Below are 19,858 nucleotides of genomic sequence, written 5' to 3'. Positions count from 1 at the left end.
TTTCTAGTGACAGTGCTGTGGACAATTCATAGGAAGTACAAGGGTTAAATTCTCTAAGTAACCTCAAAACCATGCAATATATACTTGGTCTGCTCACAATTGACCACAGGAATTATTAGCCTGGAGGGCTTTTAAGCTTTTTAAGTCCCAGTTTGATTTCTGATCTCATTGAAAGGACCTATAAATATGTCATACATTTTCCTAACGTTGGTTTTACAAAGAGAGAGTCATGCTTGCTCCAGCAATGTGTAGATGTGGTGGTGAGTTACTGTATGGCACACATTTTGTATGAATGGCATATGCAAGGCTGTCCTGAATTACTTTATCTGCAGCAAAAGGGAGATAACTTTTCCCTCTGCCTTGACAGAGAGAAATTGTATTTTGTGAAATCGAAAGTTTGACAATACCTCAGTCACCTGTTCAAACTGAACAGCAAACTGTTGGTGTTTTTTAATTATTGAGTTTTCTCTTGGTTTTTGATGGTTTTTACACATACATATGTGTAACATGCAATGATTGCCTTGCTTTCTGAAGAGTAACCTAGGAAAAATATTTTAGTTGCACATATCAGATTTATGCATATTATGGTGTTTTTTCTATTTTGAATTGCCTCCTGGCTTCATTCTTACTTTCAAGCAGGGGATTCAGTGTTTGAGAATCTTCTAAATGACACCCTGTTAGAGGCAGATGGTACAATTTAAATTGGCTGATCTCCCACCTGCACATATAAATCCTGCTCAGTGGTGCTGCTGACTGCACCTTTGTCCTGTACTATTCTTTAATTTTAGATCTAAAGTGGTCTCTTAGCACTGTGGATCTCTTGAATTAATAAGGGGATGCTACTAGACTGCTGAAAGCTTAAGCCCTGACAGGTCAATAGATCATCAATACATACACAGTTCAAGTAAACAGAAACTGAAAATTGATTCTATGGCAAACCATGTAGCAGGATTCAGCTGAGCAGTTTTCAGTGCAATTCTTATTTAGTAGTAGTGGTTAGATGGATATGGAATGTTTTATGTGACTTCCCAGTTCTAACTGGAAGACTGCTTTGCAGAGGAAGGTTTGGATTCACTGCAGTTAGCAGTGAAATAATAACGATTTCATAGCAGTAGGTGCAGCAACAGATAAGTGCAAAGGATTTGTTCTGTTCTAGCTTATATCTTTGGGAGTAGAAAGATGATGCCTAAAAGAAGAGAAAATTATTTTTCAATTTCACTTTTCTGTTAGAAAAATAAGATGGCTTAGGTTGTCTGTCTTCCAGTATTTTTTGCCATCTTCATTACTGTGGTCAGGGATTTTTCCTGTTGCAATTTATTAATAAATAGTTTTGACAGATTCTGATAAATTCTCCCTGTAAATAACAAAATTGACAGTCATATTTCTGCTGGGTTGCTTTTTGGGGTGGGTTATCATTTGGCTGTCATTTGACTCTGCATGTCATTCATACTTATTTTCTTTCAGGTGATGATATTTGAACTTGCTGACCATGTACAGTCATTTCTCAGTGAGTATAATAAACCACCTTCCAAGTCTTTTCATGAAGAAATGCTAAAAAATCATCAGAAAGAACAGGAAAGGTTGGCTCAGGAGGAATTGCGTAGGGCACAAGAAGTTAAGAGAAGAGAGGAGCAGGAGGTAAGAGAAATTGGTGTATGAATAACCACATATTCTTAAAATAACATAATCATGATTTTAAAATCACTCTGCATAAGGGTGAGTTTTAGTGAATTATTAACTTGTTAGACCTGCCAGTATGAGTTGGTCACTATGTATTATATGAACCATCTGCTGCTGTAATTGTAATATTTTAATGATGTGGTTTTAATCCAGGGAAATATTTATGCCTGAAACAAACCTAAATGTTGATTTCTGATCCTATAAAAATCACTTATCAAGAGAACCTTATACAAAAGTGTGAGCAAATGTACATATTAAGTACATTCCATCTTAAACTTGGAAGTGTTAACCAGGCAGACAGGTAATGATGCCTCCTTTCACTCTTTTAGGGTGACTGGAACATTTGCTATGACAGGCACATCTAAAGAGCAATTTGATCTAAAGAGGTGTCAGACCACAAACATCCTTCACTAGAAGTGAGGGGATTCATCCAAGTCTTGCAGGGGCTAGTAGTGTGGAGTCTCCACTCTGTGGGAATATCGATAGAATAACTCTGATATTTAAAAGATCGTTTGGATTTATCTCCCTGTCTTTTTTTTTTTGTTTTACTGTGTAAAACTTTTGTTGGATCTGGCAGTAAAAGTAATGTACAGTTCCATTCTCCTATATCATACAATTGATGCTGTTAACTTCCTCAGGAGAGCTAATTTGACTTCTGGGGTTTTTTTTTATTCTTGTGACATCCTCTAAGTTCTCTGTCAACACTTCAGAAAAATCAGCATCATAGCTTTTTTACTTTTAAATCAGGGTAAGATTTTAGCAGTTGCATTGCATATACTGTTGCATCTCTAACAACTGAAATTTATTTCAGCAACGTGAAATCCTTAACGAGATTCAGAGAAGGGAGGAAGAGAAAAGGGAAGAAAGAAAAAAGAAAGAGATTGCCAAACAGGTATTCTTTCTAAGCAGGTGTGCAAAAGACATTGCAGTAAGTTTCTCCCAGTGCTGTAACAGTACTTGTAAAAATTTGAAATTTCTTGGACATCTTTTGTTATTCAGGGCTTCTAGTAGATCTAATCAGATGGGTTCTTGATTATTTCAGGGGTTTATTTCTGGAATATACCAGCATCTACCAGGGTGGAGATTTTCAAACAGACATAGAAAAAAGCTGGTATATTAGTGTTTCCAGTTTCTTTACATTCTTGCCACGGACAGTGCTGAAATATACTTTTTGAAATCTCAGCACTTCTTCTTTGACCTCTTGCATAAATTTATTATGAAAATATATTTCTTCTGTGATCTGCATGACTTCATAGAATAATAACTAAGTACTTGCATATTTTGATGGTAGGAGTGGCTTCTGTACTTACTTGGTGTCTTTCCTAATTTATAGGAACGTTTGGAAATAGCTGCTCTGACAAATCAAGAAGATTCTCACAGGAGAGATCCTGCAGGACACAGAGTTGCTTCACGTTTAAATGGGAGCTGTTTGGAACATGGAGTGAATAATAAACACCGACCAAATTCAGCTGGACGTTCAAAGTATGTCAGTTTGCATGTGGATTTTTTTGATTGATTGATTTTGTTGCAAACATTAGAATACAAAGTGAAATTTGAAGGCAAGAGAATAGTGTGCCATGTTGCTGACCTGTTTATTTTGGTCTCTTCCTTGCCATCTTCTCCTCTGCGTTCATTTGTCATAGTTTAGCTAAGCTGTGGATAATTTGGGAACTTTACAATTTTAACACGTGCTGTGGATAATGTGGGAACTTTTCAATTTTTAAGGTTATTGTTCAACTCCTGACTTTAAATATACTATCTTTCTGAGCTGGAGAAAAATGTCCTCTTCACATTGCAGACGAGAACGTCAGCTTTCTGTTAGTAATAATGAAGAGTCCCCTGGAAACCATGAAGTTCTGAACTTCAGCACAAGTGGTGCTGGACAGCTTACTGTCCATAAAGGAAAATGTTTAGGTAAGCAGAATTATAATTGCAACTTGAAGTGCTGGGGTTTGGGCTGCTTTCAGTAACACGTCAAATCACTGATAAGCACAGGGCTGGAAATGCATGCTTACTCTCCTTCCATTGCTGCTGATAGCCATGGCATAAAAGCAGCAGGTTTAGCAAAAACATGAATGCAAGAGATGACAGGAAACTCTGAGCTGGAAGACCTCCATGGAGTGCCCACATGAACAGATCATCAAATGTTTTCATTGTTTGTTTTCAGCTTAGCACTTCCTCAGTGGATGGATGAACAACCTGAAAGTCTCTCGAGAAAGGAAAATTTTATTATTTTGCAGTTTGAGGATGAACAATTGCGTTATGATGTGTAGAGCTTGACATTTGCTAAGCAGGAAAGTTGTTCATTTATTAGAACTTGAAATTCTTGAAAATGTGCAGCAGTTTTTTGTCAATAGGCAGTTGCTTTAGTTGAGTACTGTTATATAGCATTCATCCTCATCAAGCCTGATATTTTCTATACTTACCATATAGATACATGTCATGTCTAGTTGTAAATAGGTTTATGTTTCTGACTTTGGAAAACAGGCTTACTGGCATTTATTTAGTGTTTGCAGGAGCTTTTGTTAAATCTTTGGAAACAAAAGAAGCCATGTTCCTCTTCTCTCTCTTTGTGTATAGGCAAGGATGAACAGCTTGGTAAATCTGTCTACAATGCCTTGGAAATTCACAGTGGGGACTTTGTTCTCATATATGAGTGGGTTCTCCACTGGCAAAAAAAGATGGGAAGGTTTCTTACAACTCATGAAATAGAAAAGATTGAGAAATCTAAGAAACAGGTAATGCTTGTATTTTGCATTTGGCTTAACAAAGATTAGGTGAGGTTCAGTGCTTTTCTTTAGGCTTCTAGTTTATATTAGACTTGAGAGGGTAGCATTAAACTTGAAAATGCTGATCTTTTAGAGTATCTGCATGAAAGAAGATGAGTGTATTGGGCTATTCAGGAGTTCCTTTACAATAATACAAATGTAAGAAAGTGTGTTTGCAAGTATGCATAAATAAACGAATAAAATATTGAAATTCTGAAGAAAGAGGGAGTCAAGCTTACCTGTAGAAAATCCAAGTTGTACTTTCCCCAGTGCACAATATTTCATTTTTAGAAAAGTATGAGGATGTCATATATTTTGTAAGTATTTTGTGTTACATATTTTATTAGTAGTGCGTTCCAAGATACAACAAAATGCATGTTAAATTGTGTTTCTCTACCAGCTTCAGGGAGCAGAAACAGAGTTCAGCTCACTGACAAAGCTCAGTCATCCAAACATCATACATTACAAGTGTATGAACCTCAAAGAGCGGGACGACTCAATTGTGGTGGATATTTTAGTGGAGCACATCAGTGGTTGCAGCCTTTCTACGTACTTACACAAAGAGACTCCAGTTCCAGTTGAGCAGTTGCGCCATTATGTGATCCAGATCCTGTCAGCTCTTGACTACTTGCACAATAATTCGGTCGTGCACAAGGTCCTTTGTGCTTCCAGTGTCCTGGTAGATGCTGAGGGGAACATCAAGGTCACAGACTACAGCATTTCCAAGCGCTTAGCTGACATCTGCAAAGCTGATGTTTTTGAGCAAACCAAGGTTCGTTTTAGTGAGGATGGTCTTCCCAACAAACCTGGAAAAAAAGGAGACGTATGGCGTCTGGGCTTGCTTCTGCTTTCACTCAGCCAGGGCCAAGTAACCAAGGAATTCCCAGTTGTTGTTCCTACCAATTTACCTGCTGACTTTCAAGACTTTCTAGAAAAGTATGTTTGTCACATTCCTGTATCTTTTTGTCTTTGATTTTCTTTTTTTTCTTTTTTTTTTTTTTTTTTAAGATGTTAACAGTTTTTTAAAGAATAGATAAGGCCTCCTGTGTGGCTGGTTGTAGTTTTTATAGAAGAGGTCGATCGCATGGCTTAGGCTGCTAATCTGGGATTTTGGAGAGCAGCTTTGGTGCTCTCTTTTTCTCTGCTCTGCCACCAACTGTATATATATCACTGTGGATAGCTGTTTAATCTGTCTTTCATTCAGATGGGAATCAGAAGCATGGAGGTAATAATTTCTCAAATATGATAAAAACTCTTCTGGCATTTATGTTAGAAGACGTGAAATCGTTTTCTCTGTGGTTTGGTAACAGGTGTGTTTGCTTGGAAGATAAAGAAAGATGGACTCCTCAGCAGTTGCTACAACATAGTTTTATAAACATTCCACGAATAAAAATACCTGTAGCTGAAGAAAATCTAGATGGTAAGGAACTTGGTTCTTCCTGTATTCTGCTAATGTATTCTACATGCCTGCACTAAGAAAAACTGACCTGTGCTACAGCTTCACCAGACTGCACAAGTGTGTTAAATTAACTAACTTAAAAGGTGGTGTGATCTTTAACTTCTGTGTCCAAGACTGGCTGGGTTGGACTGACTACTGTTTCTTCTTCTGTACAAGCTGCTCATGCTTTTAAAGAAAGCTGTAAACTCATCTGCCTCCTGCACGGTGTAAATGTAGACTTAACTTTGTCCTTGGAAAATGGTGTTCAATGAGACTTCTTTACTTCTTACATTCTTGTTAAAACCATTCATTTGTCCAGCACAATGCATGTTAGTAGTTAAAAACTGTATTAAGATTTATGCTTGTACTAGAACTTTACACAGCAGAGCACTTCTGTATTTTAGGGTTTAGTTGCACTTGAAGTTTTTTTAGTTTGTCTCCTTCTTGCTCCTTATTTGACAGTCCCTAGTGCCTTATCCCCATTTTGCCAGTGATGGTAACTTTGTCTCGTTGCAGATTCAGCAGGTATAGATTGCATGGAGACAGTTGTACCCAGCAGTCGGATATCCAGCGCTTCATTCTTCACAGAAACACAGAGACAATTTTCACGATACTACAATGAGTTTGAAGAGCTAAAATTACTTGGTAAAGGAGCTTTTGGAGCAGTCATCAAGGTATGGTATAAAAATTGTTTCTTCTGTGGAAACCTTTTTGGGGATATTTGTTTTTTCTGAAGCAGAACAATATATTCGATGTTTGCATGGCTTTATTTGCTTTCCACTAGTGTGCTGTGCCTGTGTTGAGGTTTTTATCTGGAATTGAATAGTCTGAAAAGTTTCTTGCAGGAGGTTGCTGGGAGACTGGGGAGAAGCCTGTCAGTATGGGGGACATTGCATTTGAATTGTAGTCATTTTCCAGGGGAAAGGAAGACTTCCTGTTTCATAAAGTTGTTGTTCTGGCTCTGCTTGGTAAGGCATTTGTAAGCATTTCACTTTAGATTAATTTGAATTTTGCAGGTGAGAAATAAGCTTGATGGTTGCTATTATGCTGTGAAACGTATTCGCATAAACCCTACCAGCAAGCAGTTTCGGAGGATTAAGGGGGAGGTAACATTACTTTCCCGCTTGAACCATGAGAATATTGTGAGGTATTACAATGCTTGGATAGAAAAACATGAAAGTCCTGTTCCCATCGTGTCAACATCTGAAACAACCGGAGAGAGAAGAACGCCCCCCAAAGGCGGTCTCTTCATCCTTTCCACTGAGGAGACACATGATGTGGAAACTAATGCTCCTCCTCCATGTTTGACAAGTTCAGTTGAGTGGAGTACTTCATGTGAAAGATCCTCCAGCAACAAATTCAGTGGAGCTGATCAGGAGTCCAGTGATGATGATGATGATGGTGATGGCGTGTTCTCACATTCAATTTTGTAAGTAGGCTTCAGTACTGGCCCTGGAAGGGAGTGTAATTGCAAGCAGAGTTAGTTTTTGCAAGTTTGTGTCTTACCATTCTTGTTTCTTTCGTCAGAAGTAGTTAACTGCATTTTTATTCTGTTCCCTTGCTCAAAACCAGTGTATTTACCAGCAGCCAGATAGCCAGGAAGAGGACATTTTCTAGCTAAGAATTGTCAGTCTGTGTGGAAAATTTTTTGGTGTAGGTTTCTTGAGGCTGCTTATTTGTGCCAGAATGCACAACTGCTTACCTTATGTTTGACTGTCTCTTCCAGCCTTGAGAATAAAGTTTTTTAATAAAGAATAACAAAAATATTACAAATCTTTTTAAAAAATCAAACTTGCCTTTTTTAGTTCTGGTTTTTATTAGTGTATTCCATACCTTCCTCTGTGTATGGTTCAGTTCTCACTCAGTGATTTTTTTTGTATAAGCAAGTAAGTAAACTTCTCTCAGTTTTGCTCATTAGATATAGCAACTAAATGTTACTGATGCAAATATATACCTTCCCTTTTAGAACTGGACTGTCAAAGGAAGTGTTTCTTTGCAAGCAGGATGCTTTTCTGAGTATTGTTTTGTTTTGCTTTTTTGTTTAAAGTGTATAGGAAGTCTTCAGCAGAAGCTTAGTGGGTTTTTTCCCCCCAAAATAATTTCCAAATTCTTTAGTAAATATTTCTTGGTATGCTGAACTTTTGAGATTTTTTTTCTTTCTGTGTTTTTAAACAGGCCAACCACAGATTCTGAAAGTGAAATAATTTTTGATAACGAAGATGACAATAGTAAAGGTCATTCTCCAGTAAGTGTAAAGATAAAGTTAGTGAAAATGAAAATATAATAAAATAATCTTTAAGTAAATAGGTCAGCTGGGAGGTTTTCTTTCAGTTCTGCTGTGAGTACAGAAACATAGCCTTACATGTCTGTTAGAGCAGGTGTTGTGCCATTGTGAGCTGCATCCTATAGAAATCAGTATGATGCAGCTAATCTGGATTCTGTTTCCTAAAGTGTGTTTATTGAGCTAAATATGTGGGATTTTTTAGTCATGACCCAGGTTATTGCAAGTTTAACACTTCGATGTGTTTATCATTTAACAGTTGGCTATATGGATTACGTGGTCCCACAACTCTGAGTTGAAATTCTGTTCTGCCTTTGGATGCTTTTAACCAATATATCTGTTCATAGTCCCCCTTTAAAGGAGACAAAGTACATCTTGCTAGCAGTCTGAAAGAGAGGGGAAGTCAGTATAATGACTAAGGCTTTAGCTGATTTTAAGATTGTGGTACAGCACTTGCTATGGACAGTTAGTGCTCTATATCACTAGAAACCTAATGCACATTCTTCTACACCATCTACAGTTTGTCATTGCCATTCATGATGATCTATAACATGCTTTTATTTAAAGCTGCTTCTCCTTGCTCTTTCTGGTATAATGTACATTGGCATGAAAAGGTTTTCAGTTTATAATTTAATAATATGGCAGTGCATTCTTTTCTATTTTATATATATGTGTACATATATATACACAGCATACCAAAGTTGTTGGTGGAGGTTAGGGGTTGCATTATTTATCGAGCAAGCTTTCTATCTGCTAGTTTCAAATCTTTTTTTTGTTTTTTTTAACACAGCTTGAGATTTAGGATTCACCCAGTTCTTCCAGAATTCTTTTCCTTCGGTGTCTAATGATGACAGAATGCTACTTACTCACTTTCACTTTGAGAGTTGGACACACCTGTTTTTCTAGTTTATTTAGACTCAGTTGTATTACAAAAATGTCATTGTATTATTTTGCTATGTTTTAAACATATCCAAGAAGCTGAGTTCTCATCAATATATTCCAGCCATTAAAAAATAGTAGTATGTATAATAAAAAAAAGTCTGCACAGCTTCCTGTAGCTAACTGTTCTGTTACTTTTATTGTGATAAAGAATGAAGAAGGCAACGAAAAGAATGGTCATGGAGGAGAAGACAAGACACCAGTCGTTCAGACAGTGCATTATCTCTATATTCAGGTACAAATATGCTCGTGTGTTCACATAAAAGGGTACTGTTTATTTCAGCCTGCAGAGACTAGTTGCTGGTTTTGATGAGAATAGTAATGACCTTTAAAAATGCAAACAAGTAAATTCAGTGCTGTTTTTGCAATAGACTGGTTTTCGGAAGGCTTGGTGGAAGGCACTGGGCAGTGCATGTGGTTTGTTATGCCTTCCAAGGCTCTGTATTTGTGCCTGGGGAGAACAAAGTTTTGCAGTGCCATAGTGCATAATGGGATAACTGGTGTTGCTCATGTGCAAGTTGGCAATTCCTGATCTAACCACAGAACAACCCAACCAGCCACCCTTTGAGTCCATGGCTTTCAAAGCATTCTTTTGCCTTGTGCTTATATGTTGAGAATATCCATCCTAATCCCCAACATGGGTAGCTGGTGTTCCTCGGTTTGGTTATGGTGTTAATTCCCAATGTGAAGTCTACCATGCTAAATTCCAGAGGGGAAGTTGTCTTCCACACATGTGAGAACTTCCTCATTCTCTTCAAAAGCACAGTATTGTGTATGCACTTCATTTTCATAGAAATCAGTAATCTGTAAATCCATTGTATGGCTCTAACAGTAGGCACACAATGAAACTCCTGCACAGTTGCAACTTCAGGCTATTCTACTAACGCCTCCTTTATGTTAGGGATTAGTCAGCTTCTCCCTGAAACTAACTATTTATTGTTGTATATCATACCTAACTATTCTGTGATGTGCAATTTTTTATAATGCACTTAATGGTAGAGCGTGTCTGGAAGGAAGTTACAGGTAGATGGAATTAGATTTTAATAAGCTTATTTGTATGTGTTATGTATATTCATAATAAAAGCAGCTGCAATGCCAAGTGCAATAAAGCCAGAGATTCTTTGTGGTTTGGCTTTATCACATATTACGGCTTGGCTGGTTTCACTTTGTTGTTAACGTTTATGTTAGAGATTATGCTGCTCTGCAGGCTCATACCATTGTCCCAGAAAATGAGGAAGGACCCAGAGTGAATGCATGTTTGCAGCTAAAAGACGGGTCTCAGGAGAATTCCAAATAGCAGGATTTTTTGGTGATACTGTTACTCCTGAGCTTGGGCAGTAATATGTATACAGATACAAGTTTCTGATAGTATCTTTTCTTAATAAAATTGTTCATTCTTCCTTCTGTCCCCTGTGTATGCACAACTGAAGATGGAGTATTGTGAAAAGAGCACATTAAGGGACACTATTGACCAAGGGTTATATGAAGATACCAGTCGGCTTTGGAGGCTTTTCCGAGAAATTTTGGATGGGTTAGCTTACATCCATGAAAAGGTTAGTAAATATGATAGTTATGACCTGTACATAAGATCTGTGTTGTGCCTCTTTCTCTGTGGGTTTCTTCATATTCATTTGGGGGCACTTATTAGCAAGTTTCCTCTCTTTGTCCTTTCAATTATTAGTCTGTTCTTAGGGTTTATTATATTTTATCATGAACATGAATTTGTAATGAACCACTGTAGATTTTACCCATTAGTCATAAAAATTAGACCATCTTTCAAAAACATTCTGTTAGGTATCTGGTAGCACTGAAAATTGTTTCTAGCTTCTGGGCTACAAACTATAGTGTGTCTTTAAGACTGATCTTCAGTAGATTTCCCACTGTAAACTATGTAATATGATTTTTCAGTCTATTATAAAAGAGTTCTATTTTGAAATGTGTTTATTGTTTAATATTATGTGGGGTTTTTTTTTATTCTCCTCCTGTAACAGGGAATGATCCACAGAGACTTGAAACCTGTGAACATTTTTTTAGATTCAGATGATCATGTGAAAATTGGTGATTTTGGTTTAGCTACAGATTATCCAGCAAATGCAGTAAGTACAGCTTGAAGTGAAAAAAAAACCCAAAAACCTTTGAATTTGCTGAGGTAATTACTTGCAAAATAAAAATAAGGGGTAAGTTAAATGACCACAATGCTTATCTATTGAGAAGGCTATAAAATTATTTGAAATTTCTAAGCGTCTAGAGTTAAAGCATGCACTGCCAACCCAAGTGACAAGAACAGCCAACAGAAGCATTTTACGTGTCATTTACAATATGACTGTTTTGTGGATTTCAGATGGTCTCTAAACAAGAGGAAAATCTCTCAGATGGTTCTGCTGTGTCTGACCCATCAGGTTAGTTTACATTGCAACTTGTTCTAAATTATTTTAAGCAAGCATTTATATTCTGTTGTCTTGTATACGCTATTGGAATTTCCATATGTTCTTTGACAATAAAACTTCCCTTTATTAAGGCCACGGGTGGGACATCCCCCCATCCCAGCCCTAGAAGTTGGGTAGCTATGTTATAATCTGGCAGGTTTGCCTCTTACCTAAGAATTAATATGCTTCCTCTAGTAGCCTTCTGCGATAGATCAGTGCTTTCTGGATGGTGAGGTGTGTAGAAAGCCTGTATATCTGTTCCATCTGCACTTGTGTTCTCTTGCCTATACAGGACAATTTCAAGACTTCAGTGTCCTTGGTTGGTTGGTTTGGTTTTTGTTAAAGTCTGAATATGGTGTTTTGAGGGAACTTTAAGATATGGCATGTGTAAAGACAAATGTAACGGCAGTGCAATTTACTTGTAACACTGGTGTGCTGACCTACTACAAATCTGTAAAGCAATAGATAGGTTTAGCTACAACAGATGGACATAATACTTGATATATGAGGGTAAGAATTGTCTGTTTGTCCAAGTATTCTCAGCTGGTCTCTGTAAGTAAGAACTGCACACCCACGTAGAAGAAAGAGAACGTGAATGAGTTTTTTCTTGATGTGGATACTGCATTTCTCTCCCACTTTATTGAACCTGGGGCTCTCACCTTTTGCCACATAGGTAACTTGACAGGGATGGTTGGCACCGCGCTGTACGTCAGCCCAGAGGTCCAAGGAAGCACTAAGTCTACGTACAATCAGGTATGATTAGAGTAGACTTGATGAAAAGGCAGCATGGAATCTAAGATAGACCAGGTATGATTTGGGTAATTCCTCCTTGACAAAGATGAATTCACTGTGGAACAGCATGTGGTCGACTCCTGTGCTGAATTAAACAATTCTTCAAGAGGAAACCAAGGGTAGAAGGATGTGGGCAAGTCAGTTTTTCTGCCTGTGCTTGATCATGACTAGATGCAAGCAACTTCAAGTTGAAAGTATGTAATCATGGAGGACCTTTGTAACTGAATAGGATAGAAGTCTTACAGCCTTTAGTTAAAGTAATAAAGTGTATACTACTGTTCTGGATTTCTGTACTGTGATTGTGGGAGGTGAGGATGTATTTTTTCCATCAAAGAGAATCCTATTTACATTAAGAGACAAACTGAATTTCAAAGCAATGAAATGTTTTCAGAGTGGGAGTCACAGAATAGAATGGTTTGGGTTGAAAGGGACCCCAAAGCTTACCCAGTTGCAACATCCTGTGATGGGCAGGGACACCTTCCACTAGACCAGGCTGCTTCAAGCCCTGTCCAGCCTGGCCTTGAACTCTTCTAGGAATCCACAACTTCTCTGGCAACCTGTTCCACCCTCACAGTAAAGAATTTCATTCTAGTATCCAGTCTAAACCTACCCTCTTTCATTTTACAGCCATTATCTCTTGGCCTATCACTCGATGGCCTTGTAAAAATTCCTTCTCTGGCATTCTTGTAGCCCCCTTGAGGTACTGAAAGGTGATCTAAGGTCTCCATGGAGCCTTCTCTCCAGGCTAAACAATTCCAACTCTCTCAGCCTTTCCTCATCCAAGAGGTGCTCCATTCCTTTAAGGATCTTTGTGGCGCTCCATGGACTTGCTCTAGCAGATCCATGGTCTCCTCATGTTGGGGGCCCCAGAGCTGGATGCAGCACTCCAGGTGGGATACCACGAGAGTGGAGCAGATTGGGAGAATCACCTCCCTCAATCTGTTGGTCACATTGCTTTTGATGCAGCACAGGATGTTTGGCTTTCTGGGCTGTGACTGCCCTGATAGATCACGTTGACAATCTTGTCAGCCAACATCTCCAGGTTCTTCTCAGGGCTGCTCTCAATCCATCCTTTGCCCAGCCTGTATTTGTGCCTGGGATTACCTCAACCCATGTGCAGGACCTTTGCACGTGACCTTGTTGAACTTCATGAAGTTCACATATAGCCACTCTCCACCCTGTCAAGATCCCTTTTGATGGCATCCCTTCCCTCCAGCGTTTTGACTGCACCACACAGCTCAGTGTCACCAGCAAACCTCCTGAGGCTGCTCTCATCCCACTGTCCATGTCACCAACAAAGATGATAAACAGTGCCAGTGCCAGTACCGACCCCTCACGAACATCCTCACTTCACTGTTAAGCTGCTGACCACAACTCGAGTGTAACCATCATTTATGTCATAGCAGTGCTGTGATGATAGAAGGCCTTAAAGTCTACCAAATCTTAATGGATTGTGTCTTCTAACAAAAAAGCTTTAAAAACAAATAATATTAAAAACACACAAAAAGATACAGGAAAAAACCTCAGCCTTCTCTCCAGCTTTAATATACTGTGATATTTAACCTAAATGTGTGAGTTGGTTTTTTTTTTTCCTCTGCTGTTTTTGTCTTCAGAGAATTGATAGGTACTACATGCAAGTTTTCATTTTTTTTTCTTCGTTAGAAAGTAGACCTGTTCAGCTTGGGTATAATATTCTTTGAAATGTGTTACCATCCTATGAATACTGCATCAGAAAGGATCTTTGTTCTTGGTCAGCTAAGGCTGGTAAGTACACAGATATGAAACATACTAATTCTATGCATCAAATAGCTTCTTAAGAGAAGCAAAAGGATGCAAAATACAGCAAAAAGTGTTGCCATAGGGAGTGCTTAAAAACAAGGTTTGTAAAACATAATGAAAAGTGAAGAATACAGTTGGAGCTGGTGCACTGACATTCCTTTAATGCACCATGGATTCTAATGGTATTGCCATCAGTCTGTGTTCTGTCTGTGAAATTAAGTCTTACATGTCTGATAAAGAAATGATCTCTTTAGTATACCTAGGTTTAGGCCTGGTGATTTCTCAGGAATCAGTTGGTATTTGTTGTTGGTAAATGCTTGTGATTATGGGTTGTGCTTTCATTGTACAAAACAACATCAAAGCATTCTTTTTCCTTTTAGGTCTTCAAATTTAAATGTGCCTTGTGGGAGTTTGATTTGTTTGTTTGGGGGTTTTTTGTTTATTTTTTCATGGGCACTGGAAATGCTTAGTTTCTCTATTTAATATGTAGAACTTAAAAATAAGACTAATCTGAGCAATCTGGACTGCCTGTTAAAATTCAAATGTGGATTTTGGTTTTTTGTTTTGTTAGCCTGCGATTGTATTTCCTAAGGACTTTGATGAAGTCAAGCATGCAAAGCAGGTAATTTGAAGATATTTTAACTATTAGGTATTCCTTCTCAGAAAACATTGGTTATAATTTTTGCCACTTAATTCCCCACCTAGTGTTCTCTGCCAAGTTCTTCTTACATGATATTAGAACAAAGTGAGAAAATCTCAAATTAATGCTCTAAGTTGACATGGAAATATATTTACCCACAAAATTCTCAGAGCACAGTCATGGCAAAATTTGTATTTCACTGGAACATCTTTTAGGCTCTGAGGGACAAGTTTGGTTTTTTATGCTCAGAGAAATGGCAGCTCGATTGTTTAACTTTTTACTTAAACTTTTTAAAAGAAATATGTGTCACACAATAAAAAGAGATGTGCAAGCTCAATTGGCTGCACCAAACTTGACAGAGCTGCCAAGAGCTGTTCTGGAGGCCTCCATGGCAGGGTAATAAAGTGATAAGGAGCAGTATAAACTTTTCTGGACTATCTAGGTGGCTTTATCCTTGTGCTAATCAACTCCTTTGTTGACCATTAGTATTAACTTTTAGTGTGTTATGCTTGTAAACCAGCAATATGTACGTTACTAGTACCATAGAAACATTTCCATCTTTCGCATTTCGCTGAAATGTGCCAGGAAGATTCCCTCTGCTTTAATACTTGTGCCTCTCAAGTCTGTGATTTCATGCATGTAATTCTGCTTTATCTTAACTTTGATAAAGAGATGCCAGAGCTAGCATACCATGGAACAACAAAGGAAAATATTACATATTTTATCATCCCAGAAGGCACATTTCTATGATTTGTGTGGTTTAGTAAATTTTTTCCGATGATAATAAAAGATATTCATAATTTAGTTGGCAAATAATGTCCATCCAAAAGATTCAGATTCTGCTGGTTTTTCCCCTGTAGAGTCTCATAGTTTGTTATTGAATTGACATGACTACCAAGTTTGTGGCAAGTATTGTTAACTTACAAAATGTTTCTAATCTGTAAAATTTTGATTTGATTTGTAGAGATTGGTTATTACGTGGCTCCTGAACCATGATCCTGCAGCACGACCGACCGCTGTGGAGCTGTTAAAAAGTGAACATCTTCCACCACCACAGATGGAAGAGTCTGAGCTCCATGAAGTGCTCCACCATACCCTAGCAAACGTGGATGGCAAGGCCTACCGGACTATGATGAGTCAGATCTTTGCACAGCGTATATCTCCAGCAATAGACTATACTTATGACAGTGATATGCTGAAGGTTTGTAGGTGTTCAGAGGATGTGTGGGTTTGGCTTTTCCCTGTGTGGAAATTTTTAAAAATGTGCTTATATGGGTAAACCTGTAGCATTCCTAAGTGAATTGCATTATCTCAAGATTCACCTTCACATGGGTTCCCATTTAAAACTAGTCTCTGCTGTGTGGGTTTGAATAGCTGCTTCTCATTTAGCCTTACATTCATTCTCTGGTGAAGAAACCAGCAGGGTTTGATTGGAGCAGCTAAAGCCTTAAGCTTATGTCCAGATGATGACTTTCTGTACTCTGAATTCCTGTCAAATTAATGGTTGACTGGTTCTCAGCAGAAAGTGTTGTCCTTGGATGTTTTCTTCTCTTTCTAATTGATGTGATTGTTCTTAGTTTATCAGCTCTTGAGTCTTTCTAAATCTAAAGAAATTCAAGGTAACACAGTACAATAATTCTTCATGTAGCTGTAGTTATTTTTTATTATGGAAGCATTGCAGGTTTTTGTAGTGGGATGAGATAGCAGAATGTTTATTGCCTGTGTTACATGGAATGATTGCCTACGTGGATTGTTCATCACATGTGAATTATATATGTACTCTTTATTTGTGATGGTTTCAGGGTAGTTTTTCTATTTGGGCAGCCAAGATACAGCAGCATGTATGTGAGATTGTCAGCCGGATATTTAAGAGACACGGTGGGTGTGTTTACAAAAGTCATTAATTTCCTTTTTTGTGAATGAATGAATTTAAAAGAATGGAATGGATTTACTGCTGTAAGAGAAATCAGAAAACATGTTCAGGAGTTGATCATTTGAAGTTTTTGTGATGTTTTCTTCTATTGTTTTGTCATTCCAGTAATAGCTACTTACATCAAAGCTGAATGATTTACATTTTCTACAAAAAGAAGAGTGAAAATCTTAATTATGTTTTTGAATGTACATGGTGGTTCTGATAAATCTGTATGAGGTTTTAGAGGTAGATACTTCAAAATCAGGATCTGAATACCAGGGGGATCAGGCATCCATGTAGCACAGTAACCTCTGTTTGAACAGCCAGAATGGGAAAAGCATAAGGGAGAGCATGGAAACAAGGCAAGCCTGTAGTGGTACTTCCAGTGATGTATTCTTGGCAATGCTTTGCTGGTCAGGAACTTCCTGAGCCAAAGCTGATGCCATGATATTTAATAGTCTTTCCTTTTCCTTTCCAGGAATCTATAACCAGTCATTAATAATAGTATTCACTTAAAATTTTTTTTTAGAAGAAAATTTATGCAACCACTGTCACGCTTATAACATAACATATGAAATGTTATAAATTGTGTTGTCTTACAGATGTTCATGATACGATTTTATATAAAAATAGAGAATTTTGAAATGGAAACTTTGCATTTTCCAAGTAAATCATAATCTGATTAAGCATGCTCAAAATTTGGCAATGTAAAAGTGTGAGAAACTGAGAAATGTGAAGTCAGTGATAGGTTTACTCTCTCCCCTCACTTCTTAAAGCTTGACATATTTGGGAGTGTGTTTGTCAGCATTTTAGAGACTGAAATGTTTTCATGCTTTTGGAAAAAAAATGGGGATTGGATATTTATTTTTTCCATTAAATTGTGTCTGACATCTGTAATGACCAGAAGAATTTCTTTCTATCTGGGACACTTTTTTCCTTATTTAAAATTTTCTGTTGAAATCTAATTGAGTTAAGCTTCTACAAATTCTCTAGTGATTCTCAATCAAATATTAGAACAGGAGACTCTTTCTCAATAATGTGGTATTATTAAAGTCAGGTTTCAATGAAGATTGGATTCATACAGGTAGATGCTTGTGAAATATAGCCAGGAAAAAAAAACGGTATTCATGAGGTTTTAAAAAGAAACACAAACGCTTCTAGTATGTTTGAGACAGAAGATGCAACATGTCTGAACAAAATTGGTTCTATATGGAAATACCTTCAGACGAAAGCAGTACTTTCTGCTGGTAACTGCAGAGTTTCTCATCTGTTTCGTATGCCTGCTTTTGTGAAAAGATGTGTTTAAAGAGGGAGGGCAGGGTCAGGATTCTGCTGGCCTGTGGAATTGCAATTCTCTCTATGTGGTCTCCCTGCTAAGCCCAAGAAGCATGCAACGTAGGCATAAAACAAACTTTGAAATTCTTTTTTTTAAATATGGAAGAGGGAAGTCTATTAAGGACATTTAATGTAAATTTTTAAATTATGGATTGACCTAATTATGCCGTGCAAGGGTGTTCATGAACCTGTAAAAAGCAGATGTTACTTCTGAAATGAGAGATAATAGAGTTTTCTGGTTTTGTGTAGGAGCTATCAATCTGCATACACCACTGCTAATGCCCAGAAATAAAAAACTGTACGAACATAATGAAGCTTCATATTTCATGGATCACAGTGGGATGCTGGTAATGCTTCCTTACGACCTCAGAGTAAGTAGCATCATCTCTGCAGGCAAAGCTTGCAGAGGGTTTGGAGGGTGCTGTAGTGGAATTTGGTTGAGGCTTACACCTCTTTTGACTGCTGGAGTGGTGTGTCTTTCAATGTCTGTACTTGTTCTCCTGAGTTCTGTACTCCTCCTCTGTACTCTTGACAGCTGGAGCCCTGAGCGCATATTGAAGAGATAGCGTTTGTTTGTTTTTTAACATAGGTGAAAGTAACGTTTTTATTTAAAACTTACAGCAAGAATGGTTAGAGTAATATCACTTGGCTATGTCAGGTGTTTTAAGCATTATATCACACAAGTATAACTACATGGTTTAATTCATGTCTAGTTGCAGAGCTCAGTCAGACCGACTGTTTTGTTTCAACAATTTTCCTGTATTCTGTTTTTCAGATTCCTTTTGCAAGATTTGTAGCTAGAAATAACATCTCAAACTTGAAAAGGTAAGAGACATAGAGGTGATGCTTTGCACTGATACCATGCTTTGACAGTGACTTCTGAAGAGGCTGATTCATTCTTCAATGTTTCCTTTAGATACTGTATAGAGCGAGTTTTCAGACCTCGGAAGTTAGACCGCTGTCATCCCAAAGAACTCCTAGAATGTGCATTTGACATCATTACATCTACTGGAAATAGCTTTTTGCCTATAGCAGAAACAATTTATGCAATTTCAGAAATCATTCAAGAGTTTTCAGTGCTACAGGTAGATTCTCTAATCAGCCCCTTTCACTCTTTTCCACCAAGAATTTGAATTTCACTAAATATTTAGTTTGATGTGTTGTAAAAGGATACTTCCTTTAACCAGTACAAGAACTATTTTCACATCTAATCTGTAAAAATGTATAGACACTGTCATAAAAAATGTGTTTCCTAGGTAAACTTAAAATGAAGCATAGGTTTCTGTGCAGAGGAAATATATTAACTGAATCCTTTACAGTACCACTGAAATAATGTCTTCCTTCTGTTGGACAAGTGATTACTGTAGAATGGGACAACACTTGCTTTTCTTTACTTAGAGATGAAAGGTAAGGTAGTGAAAGAAGAGGTTTGAAGTTAATTTTGAACTATTATTAAATGTTTAGGAAGCCTCTTTGTTTTATGGGGGTTGGATTTTTTTTAAGAAAACAGAATGCAAGTAAAAGTTGTTTTTTTCATTCTTTCTTGCTTTTTTTTTTTTAAATTTATGCTTTGCCAGGAAAGAAATTACGGCATTTATCTGAACCACACTGCCTTACTGAAAGCTATACTTCTGCACTGTGGGATACCAGAGGACAAACTCAGTCAAGTCTATGTCATTCTCTATGATGCTGTGGTAAGGCACTAGTTATTAACCTAACCTCTCTAATCATCACTGTAGAGTATTCTATTCTGTGGAGCTGTCTCTGAAAATGACTAACAGCCCATTGCCAGCCTCATCAGTATACTCTCCATACATAAAAAGGCTGGTTATCTTTGGGCTGTAAACTCAGATTAATTACTTTTTTGT

General features: G+C 37.6%; 1 protein-coding gene across 2 annotated transcripts in view; it reads left to right on the top strand.

Moving 5' to 3' along the window:
* Positions 1 to 19,858, top strand: part of EIF2AK4 (eukaryotic translation initiation factor 2 alpha kinase 4) — a 38,626-nt gene that overhangs the window by 4,320 nt on the left and 14,448 nt on the right. Inside the window, exons 4-26 of one of the 2 annotated variants that reach the window (XM_063398789.1) lie at positions 1,465 to 1,638; positions 2,492 to 2,572; positions 3,014 to 3,162; positions 3,479 to 3,594; positions 4,261 to 4,418; positions 4,849 to 5,384; positions 5,759 to 5,868; positions 6,403 to 6,560; positions 6,903 to 7,315; positions 8,062 to 8,131; positions 9,258 to 9,341; positions 10,537 to 10,659; positions 11,098 to 11,202; positions 11,448 to 11,505; positions 12,206 to 12,285; positions 13,987 to 14,088; positions 14,675 to 14,725; positions 15,708 to 15,944; positions 16,546 to 16,621; positions 18,240 to 18,361; positions 18,766 to 18,815; positions 18,907 to 19,075; positions 19,568 to 19,684. In XM_063398789.1, coding sequence (XP_063254859.1) covers positions 1,465 to 1,638; positions 2,492 to 2,572; positions 3,014 to 3,162; positions 3,479 to 3,594; positions 4,261 to 4,418; positions 4,849 to 5,384; positions 5,759 to 5,868; positions 6,403 to 6,560; positions 6,903 to 7,315; positions 8,062 to 8,131; positions 9,258 to 9,341; positions 10,537 to 10,659; positions 11,098 to 11,202; positions 11,448 to 11,505; positions 12,206 to 12,285; positions 13,987 to 14,088; positions 14,675 to 14,725; positions 15,708 to 15,944; positions 16,546 to 16,621; positions 18,240 to 18,361; positions 18,766 to 18,815; positions 18,907 to 19,075; positions 19,568 to 19,684 — 3,339 coding nt within the window. Of the gene's footprint in view, positions 1 to 1,464; positions 1,639 to 2,491; positions 2,573 to 3,013; positions 3,163 to 3,405; positions 3,595 to 4,260; positions 4,419 to 4,848; positions 5,385 to 5,758; positions 5,869 to 6,402; positions 6,561 to 6,902; positions 7,316 to 8,061; positions 8,132 to 9,257; positions 9,342 to 10,536; positions 10,660 to 11,097; positions 11,203 to 11,447; positions 11,506 to 12,205; positions 12,286 to 13,986; positions 14,089 to 14,674; positions 14,726 to 15,707; positions 15,945 to 16,545; positions 16,622 to 18,239; positions 18,362 to 18,765; positions 18,816 to 18,906; positions 19,076 to 19,567; positions 19,685 to 19,858 lie in introns of those variants that run through there. The other variant, XM_063398791.1, reaches the window with a different exon arrangement.

Source organism: Prinia subflava, chromosome 5 (genome assembly GCF_021018805.1).
Source record: "Prinia subflava isolate CZ2003 ecotype Zambia chromosome 5, Cam_Psub_1.2, whole genome shotgun sequence".
Classification (NCBI taxonomy): Eukaryota; Metazoa; Chordata; class Aves; order Passeriformes; family Cisticolidae; genus Prinia; species Prinia subflava.
This window is presented reverse-complemented; position numbering and strand designations above follow the sequence as displayed.